We start from the raw sequence: 25840 nt of genomic DNA, 5'->3' as shown, positions 1-25840 counted from the left end.
AAACGAAGTGAAACCATCAGCTGATGCTCTGATGGCCTATCCAGCTCCTGGATGAAACAGCTTCTACAACAACTGGCAAGGGTCTCCTGCTGAACCACTGATCCAGAAGTGGAAGATCTGTATCTCACTTAAAGCTCCCTTATTTTGAATCAAGGTAGTTTTTTCAACACTGGAAACGCCATTTCTACTCTGTAAAGCTTTACCTTCTTATATTTTGTTCAGAGGCATCGCTCAACTGAAGCCCGCTTTAGGAGTCTTTTTGTTTTGTTAAAGAGAGAGAAAGAAAGAAACTGCTTGTGAAAAAAATTACATTATCCCACTTTAATTTCAGAAAAGGGTCTTTCTTGGCAGTACCATACAGAAGTATTTGAAATGCATTAACACTTCGGCAGATGCTCAGAATCAAACAACTTAATAGGCATCAACTTTTTTTCAAATAATTGCAAAGCTTCGATTTAGCCTTTTGCATACCTTGCATAGTTAATTACCTAGGCTTTAATGTTTACATGCAATGAGAGTATCTACAGCTATAAACTACATAATTTATAATTGATGTAAATGGGTGTTATTATGTCAATTAGGCAGCTGTGTCCTCCACCTTCTCAGTAAACAGAAATGAGTGATAAACCGAGTTTGCCGGGAGAGCCCCTCTTTTCTTCCTAACAGATAAAAATAAATTACCTAGGTAGACCAGGTTGTCCAATTGTTCTCTGGTGAGGTGGATGTTATACGTGGGCCCTCTCTTTTGACCTGTTGACTGCAGCAAATGGTCAATCTCGTCACGCACCGCTGCAAGAGCTTCTGGGTGCCGCAGAAGATAATACATGGCCCAGAATGTAGCTGGAATCGTGTTTCCCACAGAGGCCCACAGGAAGGCAAAATGATGTGCTGGGAGAAAATAAGTGAAAAGGAAGATTAATAGCGTTTATTACACTGATTAGATTTGCAGTGTGCTAATTAAAAGATGTTAGGACACAGACCCAGCCAAGGATCAGTGAATGCTAATGAGGACCAATAGGCTTCTGAAGTCTAATTTTCTGCTTAATGAGAATAGTTTGAAATGTAATGTCGGGGGGGTGGGGGGAATAAGGGGAGGAAATGCAGCTCAGTTATAATCTTTCTCATTATCACCATTAAGTATCTTGTTTTACCACCTCAGCACAAAAAAAAAAATCAATTATCATAGAGGGTTGTTTCAGAGTAAAACATTTTATCATTAGCCAATTAGAAAGAACATAAAAAAATTTCAAGGTCGCCATTTTGCCTTTTTATTTCAAAGGTCTATAGTAAATTATTTTATTTTAGACAAGCAATCATTCATAAGTTTCCTACCTGCTTTGTCATAATCTCCAAGCAGCTCATATTTCTCAAATATGTCTTGTCGGGCTTGGACCACTTTTGACCCTCCCAGCCATTTTGTCATGTTCTGAAGTAAAAAATGATGTATAAGCTCCTTCCGAACCTTCTTGGTAGCTCCTAGCAACTCAATTGGTATGTTTGCAGCTAAATAGGGAAAGCTGGCATCAAACTTGATAAATTTGTCTCTGATTTCACTAATAACTTTGTGGCCATCTGCAGCAGGAACTCTTCCATATAGTGTTACAAAACTGGCTTCAAACATTACGGAGCAGCAGAATTTGTACATTTTTTCTGTTTCCCAATCTGTTGCTTGTGAGCATTTCCATTCAAATATATCCTGGAGATTTTTCATCATGTGGCCAGAAATGATATCCAAAGGCTTGCCTTGTAGATACTGGTAGATTCTGTGCAGGTTTTCCTTGAGATCAGGGAATTTTCCTTTCGACAAGGCTGGGTAGTCAAAAGTTTTGGAAGCCATTTTATCAGCAAATTCATGAAATTCAAGTTGCTTGCTATTTCGGATGACATAGACATATTGAAATGGGTCCATGATAAAGGTAATATATCTACCTGAATAGAAGAAAAGAAAAAAACAGACGTGCACTTTTATAATCTGATGACACTTGCAGAAGTAATAACTGAAAACAAGCTCAGCCAATGTCTGGAAGAAAAGCATGCAGAAAATCCCCAAATCAAAGATCTGTGAAGAAATCTGCAAAGAAAAAGAAAAAGAAAAGGAAAAAAAAAAGTAACAGGTTTTATTTAGCTTTGGAAAAGAAGCAATACTGATTCTCTCTGTCAGGATGTAGATTTCACCTGCGTGCACTTTTATGGCTCTTCTAAAATCAGCGTGAAGCCATTTCCATGTAGACTGATCTACTGGTTTTGCTAACAGTAGGGTGTGACCTGCTGTTGTGGCACTCCGAAATAAATCATTTACTACACTGGTATAATTCATGAAAATAAAATGTGGAGTCATAGCAGCATCTGAAAATTGTAGGTTTTTTACCAGAAGAAAGGGAGAAACACACACATTTCACCTGCATGGAGGAAAGTGAACGTTGGGGGCCGGAGTGGAAAACACGCTACCTAGGCAGCTTTTCTTCAAGCAGAAGACAGAGAGACTCAAAATCTGCCGGTTATGGCTTTAACTGCACATAGTAACCCGCCAACACTTAAAGCCTCTCTTGCATTTGTTTTTTTTTCCTCAAGTTTTGCTAACTTTTTGTTATGAATGTGCTTAATATCAGTAAAATGACTACCTTAGAATTTGATTTTGAAGCTATTTCTTACAGTGGAGCATGTTTACCATACCCATACCATGTTTAACATGGGTGCCATTTTGGGGTACACACTGTCCTAGCGCTATCATCCATTGTGCCAGAGTGCACCAACAACTTCCTACCCTTCCTGATCTTCTCGGTGAGGTGACACTCTTCCTGATCTTCTCGGTGAGGTGACACAGCCATACCTTCAGCTGCCTGTACAGAGGAACGGGATTGCATCGAGTTTGATGCTTTTTCAAGTTGCCCATGCTAGAAAAATCCTGCAATTTCTCTGTAAGCTTTAAGTCAACTACTAAAGAGCATTTTGGTGAACTATCATGAATCAAAATTCTAACGCTCCCAACGCTCAATTAAATCTTAACTCTTTATAGATGATTCCCATGTTAAGTCTATTTAGAGTTCCTGACTCTTAACTTGAATGGAGAAGTGCATTAGGGAAAAAGGGCACCCATTAAAATGTACACATACCCTGTGAAATATCCCAGTTATAAACTCAGGAAAACAGCAAAGCTTCCAGCACTTACAGTCTAATTCTGTCTCACTAAAGGGATAAATCTCCTTTGATTTTAATGGGAACACTACATACTTAACTGAGGACCAAATTTGGCTCTGTGACAGATGTCCTGAGATAAAGTAGTCACTACCACTAAAAATGTCAACAAGTATCCATGGTTACCATCTAGTGATATTTGAATTATCATAGTTATTCCGTATTCTGACTTGTGTATACACGCAATGCTCTATGGTAAATCTGGGTGCGCTCTGGACTTCCTCTGCAATTACCAGCTACCATAATTTCCCTCCCAATTATATCCAATGCAATCCCAGTGAACCAGTAAGGAAATACAAAGGATAAATTGAGACAGAATTTGACCCCCTTTTTTTTGCCAACAGGGTGTGAAGGTTTTTAAGGTACTTGTAGAGTTTGCTTTACTGTAACATAATCAACCATAGATGGAAATTAATTTTTAAAGAATAAATATATCGAGAAACCAGCATGGAAAAGAGATTCTCAATTCCCAGTCCTCTTTTCTGACCATTTCTTTTTTCCCAGACCAGAGAGGCTGACTGGAATTTTTAGTCTCGACCTCTGCAGAATCTTCGTTAAGAGTCCTAGAATTGCTCTCTCTTTCCAGCTTTCACCCACTTTCACGCTCTTTATTGAGGCTACCATCTTTGCGATCAAAGCTTGGAAAGAATGCCCATTGGAGCAATTTTTAATAAATAGATTTGGAGTGTTATTAACCCTAAAGATGAAAGCTGGCTTCCTAACTTTGCGTTTACAGGGTAAACAATTTAAGTTAAGATTTTTAATTAATATTAATTTAAACCATCTGTCCACCATCTGCTTATTTCTGATGCAAAATATGAGTTTCTTTGTGATCTTTAATCAGACACTTAGCAAACGCACATCAATTCTTATCATTTTTTAAGTAAGAAAATGATTTTCAGCAAATGAAGTTTCAGACAATCAAACTATTTTAGCAATAATTTTAAATCAAAACTCACTCAACACTAGCACATAGTCTGAAAAAAAAAAAATCTCTGAGAAACAGAATATCACAGATCCTGATTTTTATTATTCTCATCAGGTTCCTGGTAGCAAAAAGTAAGTATGTACCAAAATATAATTCATTTTGTAAAATCAATTCAGGCTCCAGACCACATCACTGCAAGTCAACAATATAAATGAACACATAAAGCAAAATACTTATGTTACTGCATTTAGTAAAGGTCTGTATAGTCAGAAAAGTGGAACCCGTCTATAACAAAGGCAGCTTGTTTACGTACCTCACTGAGAATCTAATTTTAGATCTTTTAATTAGAAAAAGACTAAAATCTAGAGATAATTAACTGCAGTTAGTAAGTTGTTGTTGTGAGACTGGATATGGGAGCCTTTAGCAATTACAGTCATACTCGCACACAGATGCACTGCGCGGCTACACCGGTTACCCCAGCCTCTTCCATACAGGAACAGATTGCTAATTACAAAACCATGCCCCAACACCTCCTCTACCCTGAGCAGCAAACATCCGAACTGGAACAAACTTTCTCACCTCAAGTTATGATTTTAAATTTTATAAGTGTCAATATGGTTCTTAATTTTGCTTTTTAAATCCTGTCGTTGTCCCTGATGAGGTTTCTTCCCACTGATTGTCCCTGGTGGTGTCAGAGAACAACAAATGCAAATCTTTCCTAAAGCTACCAGTTATTATTCGGTATTTTAAAACACAGCTTCCCCTCTCCCCTCCCATGCCTTTCCATTGTAGCTAATGCCAAGAATCACCTCTTAAAAGTAGCCTTTTCTGAAACCGAACCAAAATCTTGATGTTCATGAGTTTCCATCAGCGTACTGCTAAAGGTAAATGCCAGATCTGCCAAAAGTGGAGGCATATCACATGCTCCAAAAATCAGGAAGCCTTAAATATTGAAGGTATTTATATAGAAACTGCTAGGGACCAAGCCTTTCCTTGTTAGATTGTAAAAAAATCCTTCAACACAAAAAGCTAAGTAGACATGTCTATACAGAAACGTCACACTCCAAATCCCAATAGTTTAAGTCACTGAGCTATTTTATTTAGTACTGTAGAAAAAAAGTCAAAATAAGAGATGCATGCTCGTTTCTGTAAAAAGCCCTCTGATTTTTTTTTTTTAATATGGATACAGAGAATTCGTATTTCCCCATCCAATCCTTCAGTCTGCATTACACCCATACTGCAAATAGCCTGGTTATCTCCCTTCAGTTTATACAGTCTCCTAGAAATAGAAGATTGATGTGGAAAATATGAAAATTGTCAACTTTGGTAAATCCGAGCACAGAAGCCAGTATTTGTATGATAGTTAAGAAATTACTCTAATAATGCATTCTGGAGCTTTTTAATGCTAATGATGAAAGACAAGCATTTCAGATGGCATCTAATGATGGATGTTATTTCGGTAATGCTTGCAGCAGGCTTCAGCTTGGTAAGGAGTTAATGTAAATTACCTTTTGCCTAAGAGAGAAAAACGTGATATGTTACTGTAGGTGTATCATGATTTAAAAGAAAAGAACGACTTAGCAGCAGTATTCGATAAGGCAAGTGTGCTTAGTAAAAAACGCTAAGATTATTTTATTAAAAGTTGAGTTAGTCTCAGAGAGAGTGTTGTAAGGTTCGGTATCATTCCTAATAACTTGTCAGGAAAAGGAGACAAAGCTTAATCCCAAGAAACAATGACAAAACTGTTTCAAGCTCTTTAAGTTCTTACCTAGCCGTCTGCCTATGCTGCTGACCCTTAACAAGCAGAGAGGATGGCTTGGGAAGTATGATCATCTCAACACCACAGACTCTCTCTCCCCTCTCCTTATTCTTTTCTTTTCTCTTTTTTTTTTTTTTTTTGAAGACTATCGCATTTACGTAATCGTCCTCTTATTAGGGAGATTCTGCTGAACTGCTGACAATGATGTACAGTGGTGCTTCGCCGGCGTGACGTTTGGGGAAAACGATTCTGCTGCACCACCACACAATACCAATTAGAGAACTATTTTCTGCGACAGGTCAGGAATTTACATTGTTTCTCATAGAAAGATGTGCTTTTTAATTTCTTTATTAAGATGACATCCATGTCCCTTGTGACTTTTAGGGATGACAATCATTTGCTCATCACATAGGAAAGTACAATCAGCGAAATCGCATTACCGGTATGGGGCAATGCCAGAAACTCCAAGCATCGTTCCACATTTTCCAAATGAACTAGTTTGAGAACCAATAATTAGAACAATATATATTGATAGAATTTTTTGACAGGACCTTTAGACACCCACCAGGGGGGTAAAGTAATGATAGCCCATATACAGCAGGCTATGCTATGTTTGCCGAACATATAAACATCATCTTTGTCAAATCAGTAAGACATATAGAAATTCTGTACGTCTTCGGATCAAGACATGATAGGAGGTACTAACTAGCTTCGGCTTCTTCCTTGACTTGTGGATGACAAACTGTTTCTCCTTTAGTGAAGTCTCGACGGTCAGTAATTTTATACCAAAAAAAAGAGAACTTAAAGTGGTATCTCTGATATGACAAATTCACAAAATCAAAGATTTCCCTGCATAAGGTTTAAATGGTATCCAGAACTCACTCCATATACCTCAGTCTCTATCAAGGAAGGCTTCCTCAAAATTCCTGAACACAGAGAGATAGTTGAAACGCAATTTTGTTTACGATGCAAACAGAAATTAGTGAAACTAAATTACACTCATAGATTGCTTAAACACACAAATCTCTAAACATAGTCCTGCATAAAATAATAAAAAGGTGAAAGAGAAATAAATATTTGATTAAGCACATTAAGGATTCTGAAGTATGACTGTATCTGGTTTTATGAATGTACTAAGGTAGTCTCTGAATTATAATTATTAATCTATATTCGTAAGAAGCCACAATTGTATATAATGTGAATGTACATTAACAATAAAAAAGACTGTATTTCAACAAAAGTTGGTCTTGTAATCTGTCAAACTCACTTCCAAGGTAGAAAAAAATCTGAGCATATCAGATTCCAAAGTTTCCAAAGAAAAAACCCTGAATGAATAAAAAAATCACACATTTAATAGCAGTAAAAATGCTCTTCCACAGGAAAAAAAAGAACAGATTTGGTAAGAGGAAGAAAAATTTTATTAACTAAACATACGGCTTGGAATTTAATTAATTGACTTTTTAAGAAAAAAAATTTTTATTGCAACATATTACTTACATGGAAATATAAAGCTAATGCTACTGCCATGAAATTACAAAGCAAACTTTATACTTTACACTCTAAATTTTTATTTGAAACTCCCTAAAAATACAGGAATAGCTAAAAATGAGACAGACTTAAGTCTAAAGTTGATCATTTGAACAAGGATATCAGCATGTAAAGGGGCAAAAGATCAAATACATCCACCTACACTAATAAGAGTTTGCCTTTTTCTGAACAGAGGAAAATACTGATTTTTAAATTGATTTTAGTAAAAAGTACATCTGTGTATATATAGATATATGTAAATTTATATATTTAAGTTTCATTCAAGATTCCAGTTTCATTCTATGTTTTTCTGCTACAGCTAAGTGTCTACGTGAACTCACTCAAATGTTTGTATTCGAGCTAGTGTAGTAATACAGCTATAAATACAGAAAGCAGCAAGGTTATATCATACTTTATTATATTGTTATTTTGAGCAAGCATGATCAGAGTAAGAGGCTGGCAATGGGAAGTTTCTGTGTTCCAGTCCTGATTGTATCACTGAGTCAATGTGTCATTCATTCCCTTGTGTTCCTGTCAACCAGTTGTAAAATGTGTGAGAACATATTCTGCACTTTTTTTCTTAAGTGTTTTCTAAATTTAATCTGATATTTTTCTGTGCAGTGTCAAGATGATGTTAGTTCTCCCTTCTTTAGGAAAAAAAAAACCAATACACAATTAAATGTGCTGGCAAAATCCATGTTCATACATTACACGCCTACAAATTCTGTCAATATGCATATATACCTACAGCTGTACATAAATCCACATGATTATAATTATATCCTATGGATACTTATTATGCATACAATTCATGTGAATTTAAGTAATTTTTATTGGCCTATGCTATGCAAAAATGGTTTTGGTTAAGGAAGATTCTAAACTAAACATTTGAATTAGTATTTAACTTCACTGATGGAAAAAATCAGGAGAAATACTAAAATATTTCTCACCAGCAATATGTACAGTGAAAATATCTCCAAGTTTCTTTTGCTGATCCAGTAAGAATTTGAAAGCATCTTTTCTAAAAATCAAAGCCTTCCCAAGGTAAGGAATCCAGCCGTTTATTAGCGGGGGCTCTCCAGTCTTCCTGTTAAAAACAAAAAAAAAATCAGGAATTAACTTTGGCATGAGAGCAACTCATCTTTATATCTATTTATATATTACATTTAGACCCACCATCTACATATATAATTCTTGCACTGTAAAATATGTTGTACAGAAAGTTCTTCAGATATGATGGCAGGTTAAATCTAATCACACCTCTGAGCACAGAAGGCTCTGTGTGGTGATTAGGAAAAATAAGTGAGAGAAATTGAGATGCATTTAACCACAGGTTGTCCAGTTATTACCATCAAGTTATGAACACAGAAAAATGACATTCGGTAGAAAATCTCCCAGCAAAGAGTACTCTTATTTTCAATATTTGGCGTGTCAATTATGACAGATTTAGGTAAATAGGATGCCGACATATCACACAAAATAACTAGCCTTACAGATAACGTTTTAAGAATTTCAGTTTACCAGCACACAGACCGGCTACCATTCTAACTAAATATCTTTAAAATATAGAATAATTAATAGATGCCGAACATTTACCATAATAAATCCTAGTTTCTGTATATTTATAGTCTTCTAAGCTAGGAACATGTATGAACAGTTTAAGATGCAATTCTAGATAATGACATTTGCATCCCAGTCTAAAAAAGCAGCCACGGTGTGTTAGTTATGTTTATGGAATAGTATAAAATACCGTTTAAGAATCTAGTAAGTTACATTTTTCTTTAAAAAGGAAAAAAGGTTCCCACACTGTCCTATTCCTGACTGCAAGTAAATGTCTTTCCTTCGTGCTGGTCTTTAGTTGCTTGAATCTGATTTACAACAAAGAAACATAAAGCGTGCTTGCTCTGGAAAGGATTAAAACAAATATTCACGAACAACTCTGCTGCTACATCCCATCTGTGAAGGTGACTTATACTACATGCAGAACAACTCATTCTGATTAAACACAAGATATTTACTAGCTTGGATCTAATCAAAGATCAAGGGATCACAAGCTTTACTACTATCATACACAGCATGGATTTTTATGTAGCTGGATTAACCCTATCATAGTTACATTCTCCTTTGAACTGCTGTAACAGAAAAAAAAAAAAAAAAAGGTCAACATGACATGCTGCATTTAAAATTTTTATTTTTGTAGTTAAAACTTTCTGAGCAGGAAATTACAAGGGATTTGATCTCTTACTTTAAAAAGTTGCTATAAATTTAACTTACAGATAAACAGATATGGCCAAACCGCGTTGCATATCCCGATCTCTTTCTGTTTAACTGACTACTAATTCTGAATGTCAATTACCAATAACATCCTTTTGGCCTCTGGAAAACCAGTAAACCTTCTGGTCCAAACCCGACCATCTCACAGCCAACACATTTGCCCTGGCTTTTTTGTTTCTTTGGCTTTTGTGGCTTTGGGGTTGTGTTTGTTTGTTTTGTGGTGGTTTTTTTTGTGGAGAAGGTGAAGTGCCTCTTTTTTCAATACCTCCTATAAACCACCGCATTATCCATCCTCTAGCGATCAAATAACAACACTGTTTACTCAAGTGGTCCAGAAAACTTTGTAACCGTTAATTCTGTATTAAGTGAATACAAGAAAAGGACTAATCTGAGATTACAAGAGAGGCATCACCAGCCCTGGAAGCATAACAGCCCACTCGATACCCTCAATTATCTTCTCCAAGCCCATAAAGAATCTGGATGATTTACCCATTTTTCCCCCCCAAACTATTAAGTCCCGAGCACAGCCTCCTTTCACTTCCTGGGCTGGACACTGCATCCCATAAGTAGCATCCTGACAAATATTTAGATAGGCTTTTTGTCATCTTCTAATTGAATGCATCTAATTTCACCCTCCATGTTCTGTCATTCGGTCAGAAGCTGTATTCTTCACAAGCTCTCCGCTGGGTAAAAAGGAGGCAGCTCAGAAATCCAGGGGAAAATTAACTTAATGCTCCAAGTCTGCGGGATCACATCAGGGAGACATTTTGCTATTGCAAAGACGTGAGGGTCATCATTCGCTTCAGACATGTTTAGCTCAGCAGCAATAAGCTTAACACTGTTAAACACCATGTCAAGGCTATGCAGCTTTCAGAGGAAAATATAACACCAGTTCAACTTACGACCCACAGCAGACTGATAACAGAAATGTGTCTTCATTTCTAGCTTTCCTTCTCTGTGGAAGATGGAGGTCATCTTCATGACTTATAGATGTCTGCCAACATACAGCAAAGAAAAGACTGCTGCGTATATTTTAGTGCCTCCCAAAATACAATGCTTCACTGCACAAACTTTTAAGCGGCGCAGTTCAGCTGACCCCGGCTTCCTTCAGGACTCTCACCCGCATCCTGGCTACCTCCAGAAGGTCCCATCGCCTTGAGATGCTACACTGAACCATTAACAAAGCCCACAGAAACTTTTACTTGTTAATTAATCTGTTGACAAACTTTAACTCCAGACTCACACTTCATAGCTGTTATAAAATTTGACAATTAGGCAAAATATTACAAATGTTAAAGCTAAATTTTTCTCATGAGATAATGTATATTCTTATATCTAATGAAAAATATAGCTAGGAAACATAAAACAGCAATATGAAGTGTTTAGATGGCAATTTAAGACTGCACTTTTTTTAACTGAAGCATTCAGAACACCTTACCAGATTACATTTTATTCAGTCCTGGTTTAACTGCTTAAATTCTAATTCACTTAACACACCTTGTAATAATCCCAGGCCTTTTCACTCCACATTCCTATGTTTTTTACAGATTGGGCTGGTTTTGCTTATATACAGGAATATCTTTACTTATCTGAAAAGCCTCTCTGAAGTCAGTAAGACTCAACGGACAAATTTCTCACATATGTGGGTGAATTTTACAAATAAAGCATCAGCAACATGTCCAATGCAATCTATAAGTAGACAGATCAGTTACAAAGTGGAGGGAAAGCAATGCAGTTGTATCATCCATCATTGTTAAATGGATAATTTCAAATGGCATTATGCAAAAATCAGCTGGCTACAAATACAGCCCATAAATAGAATGAACAGATTTTGATAACTGTAATTTTTCTTTGCTTTCACAAAGAAAAGATAGTTCCTTGTTAGCAAGTAATAAAGTTGAAATGTCTACTCGATCAAAGAGGGAAAGTTTTGGAGTTTGTTTACAGTTTCCTTAAGGGAGATTTTTCGGCTCACCCAAAACACAGAAGTCACTGACTCAGGTGTGATTATTTAGCTACTGAGGTAAGGCAGTATTAAAAAATGTGGATGTTGTACCTCACTGTTGTCTCACTTATGTTAAGCAGCAGTGATGCAACAAAGCAGGAGCAAAATCGGCCACAACACAAATTATGTGAAAAATAGATTAAAAACTGTATTTTTTAAATTCAACATCTCTAAATGCTATGTTTTGACTTAGTGAAAGGTAATTATTTGGGAAGCCCAAATAAAGGAATTTGTTAAGCTCTCTGAACATTAACATTTTTTTTTAATTGTAAAGAAAATACCCTAAAGATTCACAAGCAAATAGACTTTGTCAACATTAGCTCTCATAGAAATATTGTTGCTTTATAAAAGCTGGTTACACCACTTCAGCTCCTCTGCAGTGTAGGGCATAGGATCAGTGTAAATGAGAGGAGAATCCTTCTCATTTCACTGGTTATTTGTATTCCAAGGGAGCAGATGCCTTCCAAATTATGCAAAAATCCACAGCGCATCTCATAGTACAGCAGATGAACAGGTTAATTTTTCTCTTTGCACATAATAAATCATAAGTGTTTTAACACCCATAGTCGCATTTCATGAACATAAACCTTCTGTTTAATAATGTCTGTTTACAACTAGAATCAGACATACAGTAATCTCTTGCCTGGGATAAACATTAATCCAGATCTGTCTAGAAAAATTATACAATTCATTACCATAAGTAATCTCTATTGTGCCCTGTGCTTAACCTTCATCTTTTTTCCTGTCCTATAATCTTGCAAATCCACCGGTGGTGTATGATTGGCATCTGGTGTTAACGCAGCCTTCACTGCACACAGCGCAGCTGAAAAAGCCCTACATGAACACGTCACTCTGCAGGGTACCAATGCTTCAGCTGACCACTTCTCAACAACTTTCACCAAAGGGTGAAAAAAACAGCAAGCTGGGGAGAAAAAGGTCTAACAATATCGTTTGCCACGGAGGGGTCATTTTCACTTTCCAAACCATCATCACCATCCACAAAAATTAAAGGTCTGATTTTCCCACACCATCTCTGGTCAAACCATCACAAACCACGTCCAAGCTGGAACACACCATGCCGGGGGACTTTAAGGAGTGGAAATGGATGGGTACAGAAGTAGAACAAAAGCTATTATGAACATGTCAAGGCAGTTTGAGATTATTCACAGGCTCAGTCGCAATATTTAAGCAACAAGGCATGACTGACAGTGTCTTTCCAGGGGCTTACGAACACCCTGACTGTGAGGAAAAGAATGAGGCCAAAGGCTTCAACCCCAAGAAAGGTAATCCCCAGAAATGTGGTGTCTGGAGTGTCTTATGAGGGTGTGTACGAGTGTACTATGAGAGAGAGACCACAGGAAACTTAGGACAGGAGAAAGTCACTAAGTCTATCTTCCTATTTTTTTTAATTTAGCAGTTACAGTTTTCCCCCCAGACCTGCTCATAGCATTAGGTGCTTTGTATCTATGAGGACAGAAAAAAATATTATCTTCCAAATATTTGAGCACAATACAATTTTTTGATACTTATAAAATTATGCATGCCTTAAATACCCCGTCTAGATTATCTGCCTCAGTGACCTCCTGGAACTCTAAGTTTTCCAGGTTGAATACATACGGTATGAAAAAGTATTGCCTGTAGAACAAGCCAGATAAGAGTTTTAGGAATATACAGTCTTCTACCTTTGAATTCTCAGCTTACATACCTCCTATGGAGGTAAGGACCAGATGCTGCTCCTATCTGATCAGTATTTGGAGGCTTATGTGGAGTAAATAGATGCACCAGGCCAAGACTTGACAGAGAGATGCAGACATGGATTGACTCAGCAAAGAATAAGAAACAAGAGCCCTGGGATAGAAAAAAACTCACGTTGCTGCTGCCTATACTTTTGCCTAGGTAAAGCAATTTCACGCTGCAGTACTGATAACCTCCTCTTCTTCATTAGGATAAAGATCACTCATAAAAGAAAAGGAAAAAGACTCAGGAAAAAGTAGCAAATACACTTTTGAGCACACCAAGGAGAGAAGAGTTTATCTGCACTCCCAAAAAGAGCAGTACAGCGAAGACAGACTCTAGTGGTAATGTGAGACAAACTGGGAGAAACGCTGATGAAAACAAACCAACCAACCAGAGAATTTTTATGGTGATTTTTTTTTCACTGAACAATGCAATCCTTTTGTTGAGAGTGTTTCATGACAAGAAATTCTAGAATTTTAATAAAAATACTTTTTTTTTCTCTGTAAAAGTATACAAGCTTTGGTTGCTAAAATCTCTAACTTGTGTTGTAATCTGTTCATCACAGGAGCCTTTTCTTTTTTCTCTCTTCCAGTCATTTCATCTGGGTCATCTCCAAATATAAAAAAATACCAATACTCACCAACTCATTCAGTAGCTCTGAAATATTGCTCTCTAGGAAATCTTATTCCTTTGTAGTATTTTAGGCTAAATTATGTCAACAATTGTAGGCTGACACTGTACATACCAACTCTTCACACTTCAACTTGTGTGTTGAAGGACACATCCATAAATTCAACCACTACTTGTAGTGACTGGTTGGGATATTGTCTAAAAAGCCAAAAGGCAAGTAAATACCATTGTGGGAAAGTAATCTGAACAGTTTTAAAATGGAAACCCACTGAAAAAGCCCTTCTGGCTCAGGTTTTATCAGAGGCTGAAAATTCCCAGAAAGGTCCTACACAAATTGTAATGTAAAGTTTCATAACAGCCAGGATAGGAGTCACAGCAAAGACAAGACCTGGCCAATGTGACAATAAGTCAGCAATGTTAAAAGTTAATATAAATTCAGTGCTTATGGCTCCATCCTTGAAATCCTACTTTGTTTCTGCTCTGGGTGAGGTCAGTGAGAGCAGCCATGACTACTCCACACTTTGCCTGACCAAGCCCAAGGTTATTCTACTACGTTTTAAATTTGAGATCACGTGCCCAGCCCAGGGCTTTTCCATTCTTAATTCAGCTTTAATAAAAGAAAAACAGGCTAGGAAGGGATGATGAGAGGTTACATATTCCATGCCTCGTATCCCAGGTAGGGTGCTATGTACCAATATCTTCCCTCATATTTGTTTATGCCGTTCTTGAAGATACTCAGTAACGGAGTATCTTCTCTATAGTCTCCCCAAGCAATCTGTCCTTATTATCAGAAAGTTTCTCCTCACATCTAACCTTTATCTTCATGTCTTACCTCAAGCCCACTATTTCTTATTCTGCCTGCGAAGGATATGAGAGAATAAATGATTCCCTTCACTTCTGCAGGAGCAATTAATGTATTTAAAGGTACTTATCATGTTCTCCCTTAGTCTTCTTTAGGTTAAACAACCTCAATTTCTTCCAGTATTTCCTCATAACTATTTTCTAGACCTCCACATACTTATGTCACTCCCCTCTTGATTTTCTAATGTTAGCCCACACCCTTCTCTACAGCAGTGTCTTGCACTGAGCTCAGCAGAGCAATTACCTCTTCCATCTCAAGGGCGACACACTCGGCTTTGCCTCCCAGCACAACCTCGGCTTTCTCTGCAAAATCGTTGATAAAAACCCATCTTGGGAACCATTACAGCCCTCAGCCTTTTCCCAGAGAAATTATCGTGGTCCTGTCCAGATGCTGTTGATTAGTCCTCTGTGTTTTCCAGTTCACCATTTGGAACACTAATCCGTCCTTTGCAGGCTTGCAGACGCTCCTCTTTAGGTATTATCCACAAACACAAACACTTTTTTTCCTGTATTCATGTGAGAAGGATGGGATCAGAATATGAAGTCCACTGGTATTTCCTTTTACCACTATCAGGAACATATTTATGCTGCACATTAACTGACTTTACCTAAGAGAACCCAACGACTCTCGCCTAATATCCATCTCTTTCATAAGCCATTTTTGCACTTTAATATACTGCCTCACTGCAACACATGTTAAAACTGTACGCAGTAAGTAGCTCATAGTAGGAAATCATATTAACCGTCTGGCCTAGAAATGACAAGTGAAGTGTGGATAAGAATGTCAGCACTCCCCACAGAAATATATTCAAACAGGCAGAAATCATTCCTTACGTAATAAAGAGCAAACAAATAAATTCAGGCGATCTCAGAAACAGTGGTGGGACATTATCATGTTTAAAAAACCCTGGTAACAAGGAAAGAGAGGAGAATGTTAGATGGAAAGATACTGCTGCTTCTGTGCACAGCAACTGTATTTTCTTTGAGTATGCAGTATATAATTTCAGAAGTAAAAAAAATAGATTGTAAAGATCAAATATTATTTCCTATAAAACTGTATGAATAATAAATAATGTAGGATGCTCATTAGAACAAAAAGGGTAATGAAAATAGACCCTTCATTTCATGTAACTGAGCAATTGAAGTTTGGTATCTTGGTTAAGTCAGACATCTTTTTAAGTTCTCTATAATCACTAGAGAGAAAAGGAGTGAAAAGGCTATTTGGAAGTATTGGTCTTTATTAATGATACAGATAGGTTAGAGTTGCTCACTTAGAGAGGATGACTCCCCTACATTTCCCTAATTCTGTCATGTCTCTTCCCACATTTGGTTTTTTATGTCAGTTTTCCTGTCCCACTCACCTGCAAACTTTTTTCTCCTCCCCATGATCCCTCTGTGTACTTCCACCCCAGCTGCCCATCCCTCTTGGGCTGCCTCCGTGGACCTGCCACCACCATTCAGCCCCTTCGCTCACCCACTGTTAACTTTCTTCTCAAACCAAGCTCCTGTTCAGATCTGGGGAGCCTCTGCTATTATCTCCTGCAATATATTCTTAGTCCAAATATTGTCCACCTGCTTTCACTTCCACTTCATCCTCAGTCAAATCCCTTTTTGAATCCTGACCACCACTGTCACCCCTGTGGACCACATACGTACTGCATTGGCACAGAGAATGCGTAAGGCTGTTGGTGAGTCTTGTCCAGTTTCTCATCATGTTCTCCTGTCTGCCTATACCCATCTGTTGTTTCCTGTCTTAGACAGAGATAGGAACAGCCTTTCTACAGTGTATGTCTACCCTGTTCATTGCAAAATTGATCTTCATTTGTGAGATTGACTACTATCAATAAAATCACTCTCTCTCTCCATTTCCCCTTCCAGGGAGTATTAGCCATTTTCGAGAAGCAAGCACAGTTCATTCAGAATGCATGTGTGTGTGTGTGTACATGTATTTATGAACACAGATGATTATGTGTATGTAAGCATACTTATTTCTATATATGCACACACATATGCATATATGCAAACAGAGAGTAATTTCACCATAGGAAAAGTTGAGTGGTGTTGAAATTTTTTTGTAATGGTAACACAAACATTTAGTTTTATTGCAATATTGAGTTTTATTGCAGTAAACTTCTGACGTTATAGCCATGGCGGTATTGTGAGTATCAGTACCACCCTTTTGACCTGAGTGCATTATATACCATTATAGGCCAACAACAGAACGCTGCAGGAAACTCTTCTCTCACTCGCTGTCTACCACGCACATGATTTTCAAATACCATCAGCCCACTCCTGATTTATCGAGGTAATTAACCAGAGAAATAGGGCCACTTACTCTGTCTTAAAATCTGCATGCACATAGCTTTAGATGAATAAAAAGTTTTGCATTTAATCTTTAAAAAAGGATGCAACATAACTATGAAGTCTTTAATTCATGATTTCATGACTCCCACAGTTATGGCCATGCATTCCCCAAGTGGAAGCACAGCAGCACATGGCGATCTGCAAGCAATTTCCCTCCTCTTCCCCTAGAGCTTCAGATGTCAGGTATTTCATGAATTCTGTTACAGAATTAACGGTCAGGACATATACGTTTTGTTCAAAAATGTATTGAAAAATTCCAAAGTATAGTCTGAACGGTTGAATATATACAAAAATATCCCAGGTACCCTACTTAGACCACTTATTTGTAAATACAACTTGAAGTTGAAATGATATACTGAGAGAAGGTAACTAATCCTGTCACTAATGCATATATAGCAGTAAACCAGCAACTGAATACTGTACTCGGGTGAACGTTTTAAAAGCCTTAATGTGTCTAAGATGAATGTAGTATTAGTAAGTCTTCTTCCCTTTTAAAGTATTATACATACTTCCTTCCCCAGATCCTTGTTTTCTCTCTTTTCCTCCCAGTGCTACAAGTCTATTGCACATGTTAAGAGAAATGGTCTTGTAACAGGACTCTCCACTACACATTAATTCTCTCCTGCTTCATCTCCTTCTGCCACCAGCCTAGATTAACATATCAGTTTCTCCATCTGAACTGATTTTACTTCTCTCAGCGGAGGTAATAGGTGATTTATTTCAGCAGAAGGCCTGTTGCAATCTCCACTCTTCCTCTTTTGCTCCTCACTAGTGCAACATCTCTCCTTTTCTTCCCTCTTCCTAGATGTGCTTCTATGCTCTTTCCTCACATCCCTCCTCTCCTTCCAAAACTTCACCACTCTGTTTTCCATTTCACTTGGACCCTTTCCCTCCTTCTCCTCTTTCCCTGAGCACTGCTCTGGCTCTGCCCCTGCCTGCAATAGCACATATGGGTCTTTTTCAAGCCAGACCTTCTCATAGTTCATAGTTGCATAAGTCCTGTTCCTACCTTAACAAGCTGACAAAATTATGGGGCAACAAATCTGATTATTTGCAAATTTATTCTTCTAGGGCTGGGTAGTATTACCATGCATATGAGCAGCACCCTTCTATAATTCATGCTACACGCTACGTAACAACAACCTATCGAGTATCTAGTCTGAAGTGAGCGGATATGAAGTGCAGACTTTTACTGAGCATTTCTGGGTAGGACTAGCCTGAAACCAGACTTCTCATTATGAGGGAAATTCTGAAGTATCTTAAAACATTTTTATTTTTAAAGATTAAAAATAATCTTAAATATATTTCCCACAAAACAGCTGGTCCTCAATTTTATTTAGCAAATATCAGAATGAAGACAGTGGCAGCCTTCTCAGCATGCCCACAGGTTTTCCTCAGATGCCGAAAGGACTAGCGAGAGGGATGGTTGTGCCCTCTCCTCCTTGGGCAGATTTGCAGAGCAGCCTGCAGCCACTCGCAGCCCACGCAGACACCCTGTGAGCTGGGTGGTGGGTCGCATGTCTCACGGGCAATCCCTGCCCGACCTCCCCCTGGGGTGCTCTCATCTGCTTTTCCCTCCCCTGAGCCTAAAACTCTGCTGAGCCCGTAACAGATTTAATATGTATTAATTTAAGACCTTCAGTGTATTGCCTGAAAATAATGGTTTGATGTTTTGAAAATATATTCCTTTAATTGGTCTGCAGCTGCCCTTCTTAAATATTTATGTAAACTCTATTGTGTTCAAGGGCATAAGGGTTAAACCTAAATGAAGCTCCTGGCCTTGTATTTGTGTGAGTTCTCTGGAATGTACAATATCCTTGTCGGTTTTAGGTAACCTAACTAATTCCAGTTTTAGGTAAATCAAGAATACATTTTCATTCTGCAGTCACAGAAAGTAAAATATTATTAATTGAAGACCAAAAGATGGAACAGTAACTGCGACATTGTAGGCCTGAACATGTTTTAAATCCCTCTGCTGTGAAAGATAGACTAGAAAATATAAATACAATTCTCATTTTTTTTAATTAAATTGAGTAAATGTCAACTTGGGGACTGTAATCAGAGGCATTACAATTGCAAATGAATGCTTGTTTCATTGTTTTCCTAAGTTGTTTCCTACACAAAATAAAACTTGGGTTATAAAAGGATCATCTTTCGGAAGAGTCCAAGACTTGCCTGTCCTAGATTTACTGAAATATATTATCTTCCCCTCCCGCCAAACCAGATACCGTCCAATTACATAATTTCATAGAATTATAGAATCGTTTAGATTGGAAAAGACCTTTAAGATCATCAAGTCCAACTGTTAACCTAGCACTGACAAGTCCAACCACGTCCCTAAGCACCACATCTACACGGCTTTTAAATACCTCCAGGGATGGGGACTCAACCGCTTCCCTGGGCAGCCTCTTCCAGTGCCTGACTGCCCTTTCAGTGAAGAAATTTTTCCTAATATTCAATCTAAACCTCCCCTGGCACAACTTGAGCCCATTTCGTCTCATCCTGTCCGTTGTTACTTGGGAGAAGAGACTGATCCCCACCTCGCCACAACCTCCTTTCAGGTAGTTGTAGAGAGCGATAAGGTCTCCCCTCAGCCTCCTCTTCTGCAGGCTAAACAACCCCAGTTCCCGCAGCCTCTCCTCATAAGACTTGTGCTCTAGACCCTTCACCAGCTTCCTTGCCCTTCTTTGGACATGCTCTAGCACCTCAATGTCTTTCCTGTAGTCAGGGGCCCAAAACTGAACCGAGTATTCGAGGTGCGGCCTCACCAGTGCTGATTACAAGGGGACGATCACTTCCCTGGTCCTGCTGGCCACACTATTCCTGATACAAACCAGGATGCTATTGACCTGGGCACATTGCTGGCTCATATTCAGCCGGCTGGCGACCAACACCACCAGGTCCTTTTCCACCGGGCAGCTTTCCAGCCACTTTTCCCCAAGCCTGTAGCGTTGCATGGGGTTGTTGTGACCCAAGTGCAGGACCCGGCGCTTCACCTTGTTGAACCTCATACAATTGGCGTTGGCCCATTGATCCAGCCTGTCCAGGTCCCTCTGTAGGGCCTTCCTGCCCTCCAGCAGATCAACACTCCCGTCCAACTTGCTGTCATCTGCAAACTTACTGAGGCTGCACTTGGTCCCCTTGTCCGGATCATTGATAAAGATATTAAACAGAACTGGCCCCGATACTGAGCCCTGGGAACACCACTTGTGACTGGCCACCAACTGGATTTAACTCCATTCACCACAACTCTTTAGGCCCGGCCATCCAGTTTTTCACCCAGCAAAGAGTACGCCCGTCCAAGTCATGAGCAGTCAGGAGAATGCTGTGGGAAAACATGTCAAAGGCTTTACTAAAGTCTAGGTAGACAACATCCACAGCCTCATCCACTAAGTGGGTCACCTTGTCATAGAAGGAGGACAGGTTAGTCAAGCAGGACCTGCCTTTCATGAACCCATGCTGACTGAGCCTGATTACCTGGTTGTCCCGCATGTGCCGTGTGATGGCGCTCAAGATGATCTGCTCCATAACCTTCCCCAGCACTGAGGGCAGACTGACAGGCCTGTAGTTCCGTGGATCCTACTTCTGGGCCTTCTTGTAGATGGGTGTCACATTTGCTAACCTCCAGTCAATTGGGACCTCCCCGGTTAGCCAGGACTGCTGATAAATGATGGAAAGTGGCTTGGTGACCACTTCCGCCACCTCCTTTGGTACCCTTGGGTGTATCCCATCTGGCCCCATAGACTTGTGTGTGTCTAAGTGGTGTAGTACATCGCCAACCATTTCCTATGGATTATGGGGGCTTCATTAAGCCCTAGACGATCAAAACATTCCCTAACATACAGGGCTACCCCACCACCTCTCCTTCCTTGCCTATCCCTTCTGAAGAGTTTATAGCCATCCATTGCTGCACTCCAGTTGTGCGAGTCATCCCACCATGTTTCCACGATCACAACTATATCATAGTTTTCCTGCTGCACAATGGCTTCCAGCTCCTCCTGTTTGTTGCCCTCCTGTGTGCACTGGTGTAGATGCACTTCAGTTGTGCTGCTGATCCTACCACCATTTTTGTGGGGAGAAGCTCTAATTCCTATGTGACCATTCTTTCTCAGGCGCTTCCGTGGTTTCTAACACATCAATAACCCTTGTGCCTTTGCTGCAGCATGGATCTCCATCCCCTACCTCCACTGAGATGGCAGACTGAAGGACCTCACTAGCACACTGTCCCTCACACATTGCTGTGCTACCCCAAGGCTTATCTCTAGTGAGCCTGGTTTTATCCCTTTCCCCCTTCAAATCTAGTTTAAAGCTCTTTTAATGACCTCTGCTAACTCCTGTGCAAAGATCCTTTTTGCCCTTTGAGACAGGTGTACCCCGTCTGTCACCAGCAGGCCTGGTGTCTTGTAAAGTGACCCATGTTCAAAAAAACTAAAATTCTGCTCGTGACACCAGGCTCGGAGCTAGGTATTGATTTGCTGGCTCTTCCTGCTGCTTCCCTCATCACTCCCTGCAACTGGAAGGATAGAGGAGAACACTACTTGTGCTCCTGATCCCTTAACCAGTCATCCCAAGGGCCTGAAGTCTCTCTTGACTGCCCTCAGACTTCTTGTTTCAACTTCATCGCTGCCTACTGGAAAAATCAAAAGTGAATAATAATCTGAGGGCTGTACCAGGGTAGGAAGCCTTCTCTTCACATCTCTAACCTGGGCCCCAGCGAGGCAGCAGACTTCCCTAAGAAGCGGGTCCAGTCTGCATGTTGGGTCTTCTGTTCCCCTCAGGAGAGAGTCTCCTATGACAATGACCCATCCTTTTTTCTTTATGGAAGCAGTTTTGATGCAGGGCGTGGGTCGACTTAACCTCGGTGACACCTCCAAGCTAGATGAACCATTGTCCTCATTATTGTTCAGTTCCACTTGCAGAGACTCACACCTGTTTGGCAAGGGCACCTGCGAAGGTGGGGCAGTCACAGAGCAGATGAGCCTGCTGCGCTGGGCAGGCACTTGTCACCATTGCCCCCTATATCTTAAGTCACTGTGTTCAGCCAGGAGGAGAGAGGACAGGGAATCCTCTGTATCATGGGTCCTGTCTGCCTGCTGGGCCTGTCTCAGGGAAGGTTGGGTGCGATGCCGGTAGCCTCTCTCTCTCTTGCACTCCCTAATACTCCTCAACCTACTCACCTCCTCCCGGAGCTCTGTCACTAAGCAGAGGGGCTCCTCTACCTGGGCGCACCTCCCACAGGTGTGCTCACTGCTGCTGTCCGGTGCTGGTGTAAGGGAACCTCCAGTTAGGGAACCCCCCCTGTGCACTGTGCTGGAGTGCTCCATTGCGGATCCTGCTGGCCCTGGAGCTGCTTGCCTCAGCGACTGAGTAATTTCCTACTTTGGTTCAAGGGTATAGGATAGATTTAAACTCCTTGGCGCAGGTAATGGTAATTTCCATTTTCCATCAAGTAAAAGGCTTGAATTTGAAAATTAGAAATTTTATTAAAGAAATGTTCAATATTTTCCAACCAGCTATTCCAAATGAGTACTATTACACCTATTTTGAAGCCCCACATAATTAAATGCTGAATCCCACACATCAGAAAAGGCAGCTGTCTATACACAGGACACAAAACTCATGGAAGTGTCAAAGCTTCATGAAATCTTAAAAGTTTAAAACATTTCTATTGGGGAGATAATGAGCTTTACAGATTCTAATGAAAAGAAAGTGAATGCAGCCAGAGACAGTGACAAAGATTCAGGACACCTCATCCATGTTAATATTACTGTACAGAAATGGATGCAAATTTGGGACTACAGACAGGTGGCTCACCTGTCCATCATTCCCCTTGCTGAAACACCTCCAAGACTGGCTGTACAGCCACTCATCTGGTACAGAAAGCCATAGGTGTGGGTGTTTCAGAGTACACTCAAGGGTGCTCTCTCATGTGGCTGGCTACTTGACCTGGCAGCTAGCCCATTGGCACCTCGAATTTTGTCATATGACTGATGCTGAATAGACAAAACAGCCCAGATTTCTTCCCAGAAGGACCTTAATATTGCTTGCCAGAAGACAGTTGGATCTGTAGGAAGTCTGAAAATCCTCTAGCTCAAGTTGCCAGTAAAGTTGATATGAGATGCTGGGTCTTGTGAATGCCCTGGACGTCAGACCCTGCTGGGATGAGCCACCTCAGATAGATCATAGATGCAGCTTGCAATCTTATTTCCATCTGTATGCCTGAATCCCGAAGCATGTACTTCCCATTGTCCCAGTACTTGAATATTTGGAATTCAATCAGATTCTGCAATTTTTACTTGTTTCAGCTGAAAGCTACTGTGCCTTCCAAGTTCAATGGACTTCCATTGTACCAAAGGTTGGATATCAACAGCATCATAAACTGATGGAGAAATGTGCAAAATATGGACTTACTGAAGTCCATACTAGTGTGACAATTCAGACTAATTGTGAAAAGATTTCATGTCATGTGATGCACCAAGAAGTCAGGTATGGGGTATGTCCTGAATTTCATATTAAAATCTATACACTGTCCTGTTGTTCATAAACAATTGGTGATATCATAGATATGACGAGGAGTGCATCAAAGGCGTGGCCAAAGGGTGCATTGGCCATGCTGAATTTTGTTTTGAGGGTAGGCAGGAACCCTGACTAACAGGTTTTCCTAGCTATAGCTCTACTTTGGTTATAAACTTGAGTCTTTACAGAAGGAATTTAAGTTCTTCATCACCAATAATTGTTCCATTTATATGCTGTATTATGTACCTTTGGCTTTATTATTTTTCTATTAGAAAAAAATCCTAAGAAAATTAAAATTAGAAATGAAAGGTTATCAGTAAAAAATTTTAACATTTCAATTCCAAGCATTTGCACCATTCTGATCCAATGTAGCCTTCTGTTAATGATACATCTGTCATTTTATTGACACCCCTAAACAGCTTTATTCTCTTTTCTAATTAAGAGACAAAGCTGATTATGTCAATCTATGAACTGACATCTGAGTGCTTTTGTTATAATGTGAGAAGCAATGAATATGACTATTGTTATGCTAAAACAAAAACCTTAGGAATTTTCACAGGAAAACCCAAGATAGCAAAATACATAATGGCTAAATTATAACAGATTCTTCCTATTCATGCAAAATGCACATGTGATTGTATTATACAATTAAAGGAAGATACTGTGTGAAAAATTAATTCCCAGTAATAGAAAACATAAAGCAACAATGATGCATAATATGCCTGACTAAAATACGTGAGGAGAAATCATCAGATCATAAAATATCTCAAACAAATAAATGACAGACTAAGCCATCAATCCTCAAGGAAAAATTAAGCTATTAAATAATCCAAAATGCTTGCATGTCAGGACATGATTTCAGCTCCATCCTGCTGCTAAATCAAAGATACCTGCTCAGTAGACTCTCCCATGCAAAGGAATACATCTGGAAGTATTCTCCAGTACTGCTCTATGCATTAATTGGGAGTGCAGAGAATATCCAGTTTTCACCACTTCCCCCAAGCTACCATAAACGTTCCTTTGTTTTGTGAACCAGAACTAGCTGCAATGACTGCTCAACCTGGTGAACTGACAGGTATTTTTAAGACAATACTGTGGATAGGATGAAATGCTCACCGTTGTAGGAAGGTCTTTGTGTTTGGATGGACACAGGTAAGACTCTGGAACAATAATCTCCCACACGCTAGCATTAATTGCTGCAATCTGTCCTGCTTAAAAAGGCCAGGGAGAAGACAACAGCAGGCAGACCCCACAGACCCAGATGACCTTCAGTATTTTGGGATGTTAGCAGTTTTCAGACTCGAACATAACATGAAACAGTTTTCCCCTCAGCTGTGATTAAAGGCAACAGACAGAGGTTATGTGTCTCTTCTGGCAGCACTAGATCTTCAGGACCACTGCTGGTGCTGAAGCTCCTGGCAGGAAAGCACTGAATCCTTTCCAAGGAACTCCACTGATCCCGTGTAAGAGGTTCCTGCTGATGGTACTGGGTGTCCTCAGGACAGAGCTTAAAGTACTGCAGACTGACACAGCTCTCCTGGCTGAATGAGCTAAATGAATTTACACCCTGAAGATCCAGTCCTCAGCTGCTGACTGTGTCAACCAGTGTTGACACACATCCAACCAACACATATATCTTTTTTCCTTTAAAAACTTCTGTTCTAAATTATCAGAAAAAGCCCAGACATTATAAGCTACAGTATCAATGGCATTAAATTTAATTATGGATTATAGCACCCGTGCTCCCTCACATGCACACCACATCTGTGGTTATAAACTACCATTCTTCTACTATTTGCTGGTCAACGGATTGTATCCTTTTGCCTCAGACAACTAGGGGCAGTAAGTGGCTGAATGTCTGTGACCTTCTATCTCTGCCTTCACGGAGGTTTAGTCAGTGGGGAAGATACCTCATTACACTTTTATTAAAATAGATCTGGAAGTATAAACTATATCCTTTGCATTGGATGTGCAGGTTATGCATATGTCTCTGCATAACCGCAGAGATATGCATGATAGGAGATGTCTGCTACTTATAAGACCA

General features: G+C 39.5%; 1 protein-coding gene across 2 annotated transcripts in view; it reads right to left on the bottom strand.

Moving 5' to 3' along the window:
- The window catches only part of CYP7B1 (cytochrome P450 family 7 subfamily B member 1), a 130221-nt gene that overhangs the window by 17024 nt on the left and 87357 nt on the right, over positions 1 to 25840 (bottom strand). For both annotated transcript variants that reach the window (XM_087752427.1, XM_087752428.1), the window contains exons 2-4: positions 8360 to 8496; positions 1333 to 1929; positions 682 to 888 (exon numbers count right to left, since the gene is read on the bottom strand). In XM_087752427.1, coding sequence (XP_087608553.1) covers positions 682 to 888; positions 1333 to 1929; positions 8360 to 8496 — 941 coding nt within the window. The remainder of the gene's footprint in view (positions 1 to 681; positions 889 to 1332; positions 1930 to 8359; positions 8497 to 25840) is intronic.

This window comes from Nipponia nippon, unplaced genomic scaffold, assembly GCF_047370975.1.
Source record: "Nipponia nippon isolate SJK-2023a ecotype South Korea unplaced genomic scaffold, ASM4737097v1 scaffold_1, whole genome shotgun sequence".
NCBI classification, from domain to species: Eukaryota; Metazoa; Chordata; class Aves; order Pelecaniformes; family Threskiornithidae; genus Nipponia; species Nipponia nippon.
This window is presented reverse-complemented; position numbering and strand designations above follow the sequence as displayed.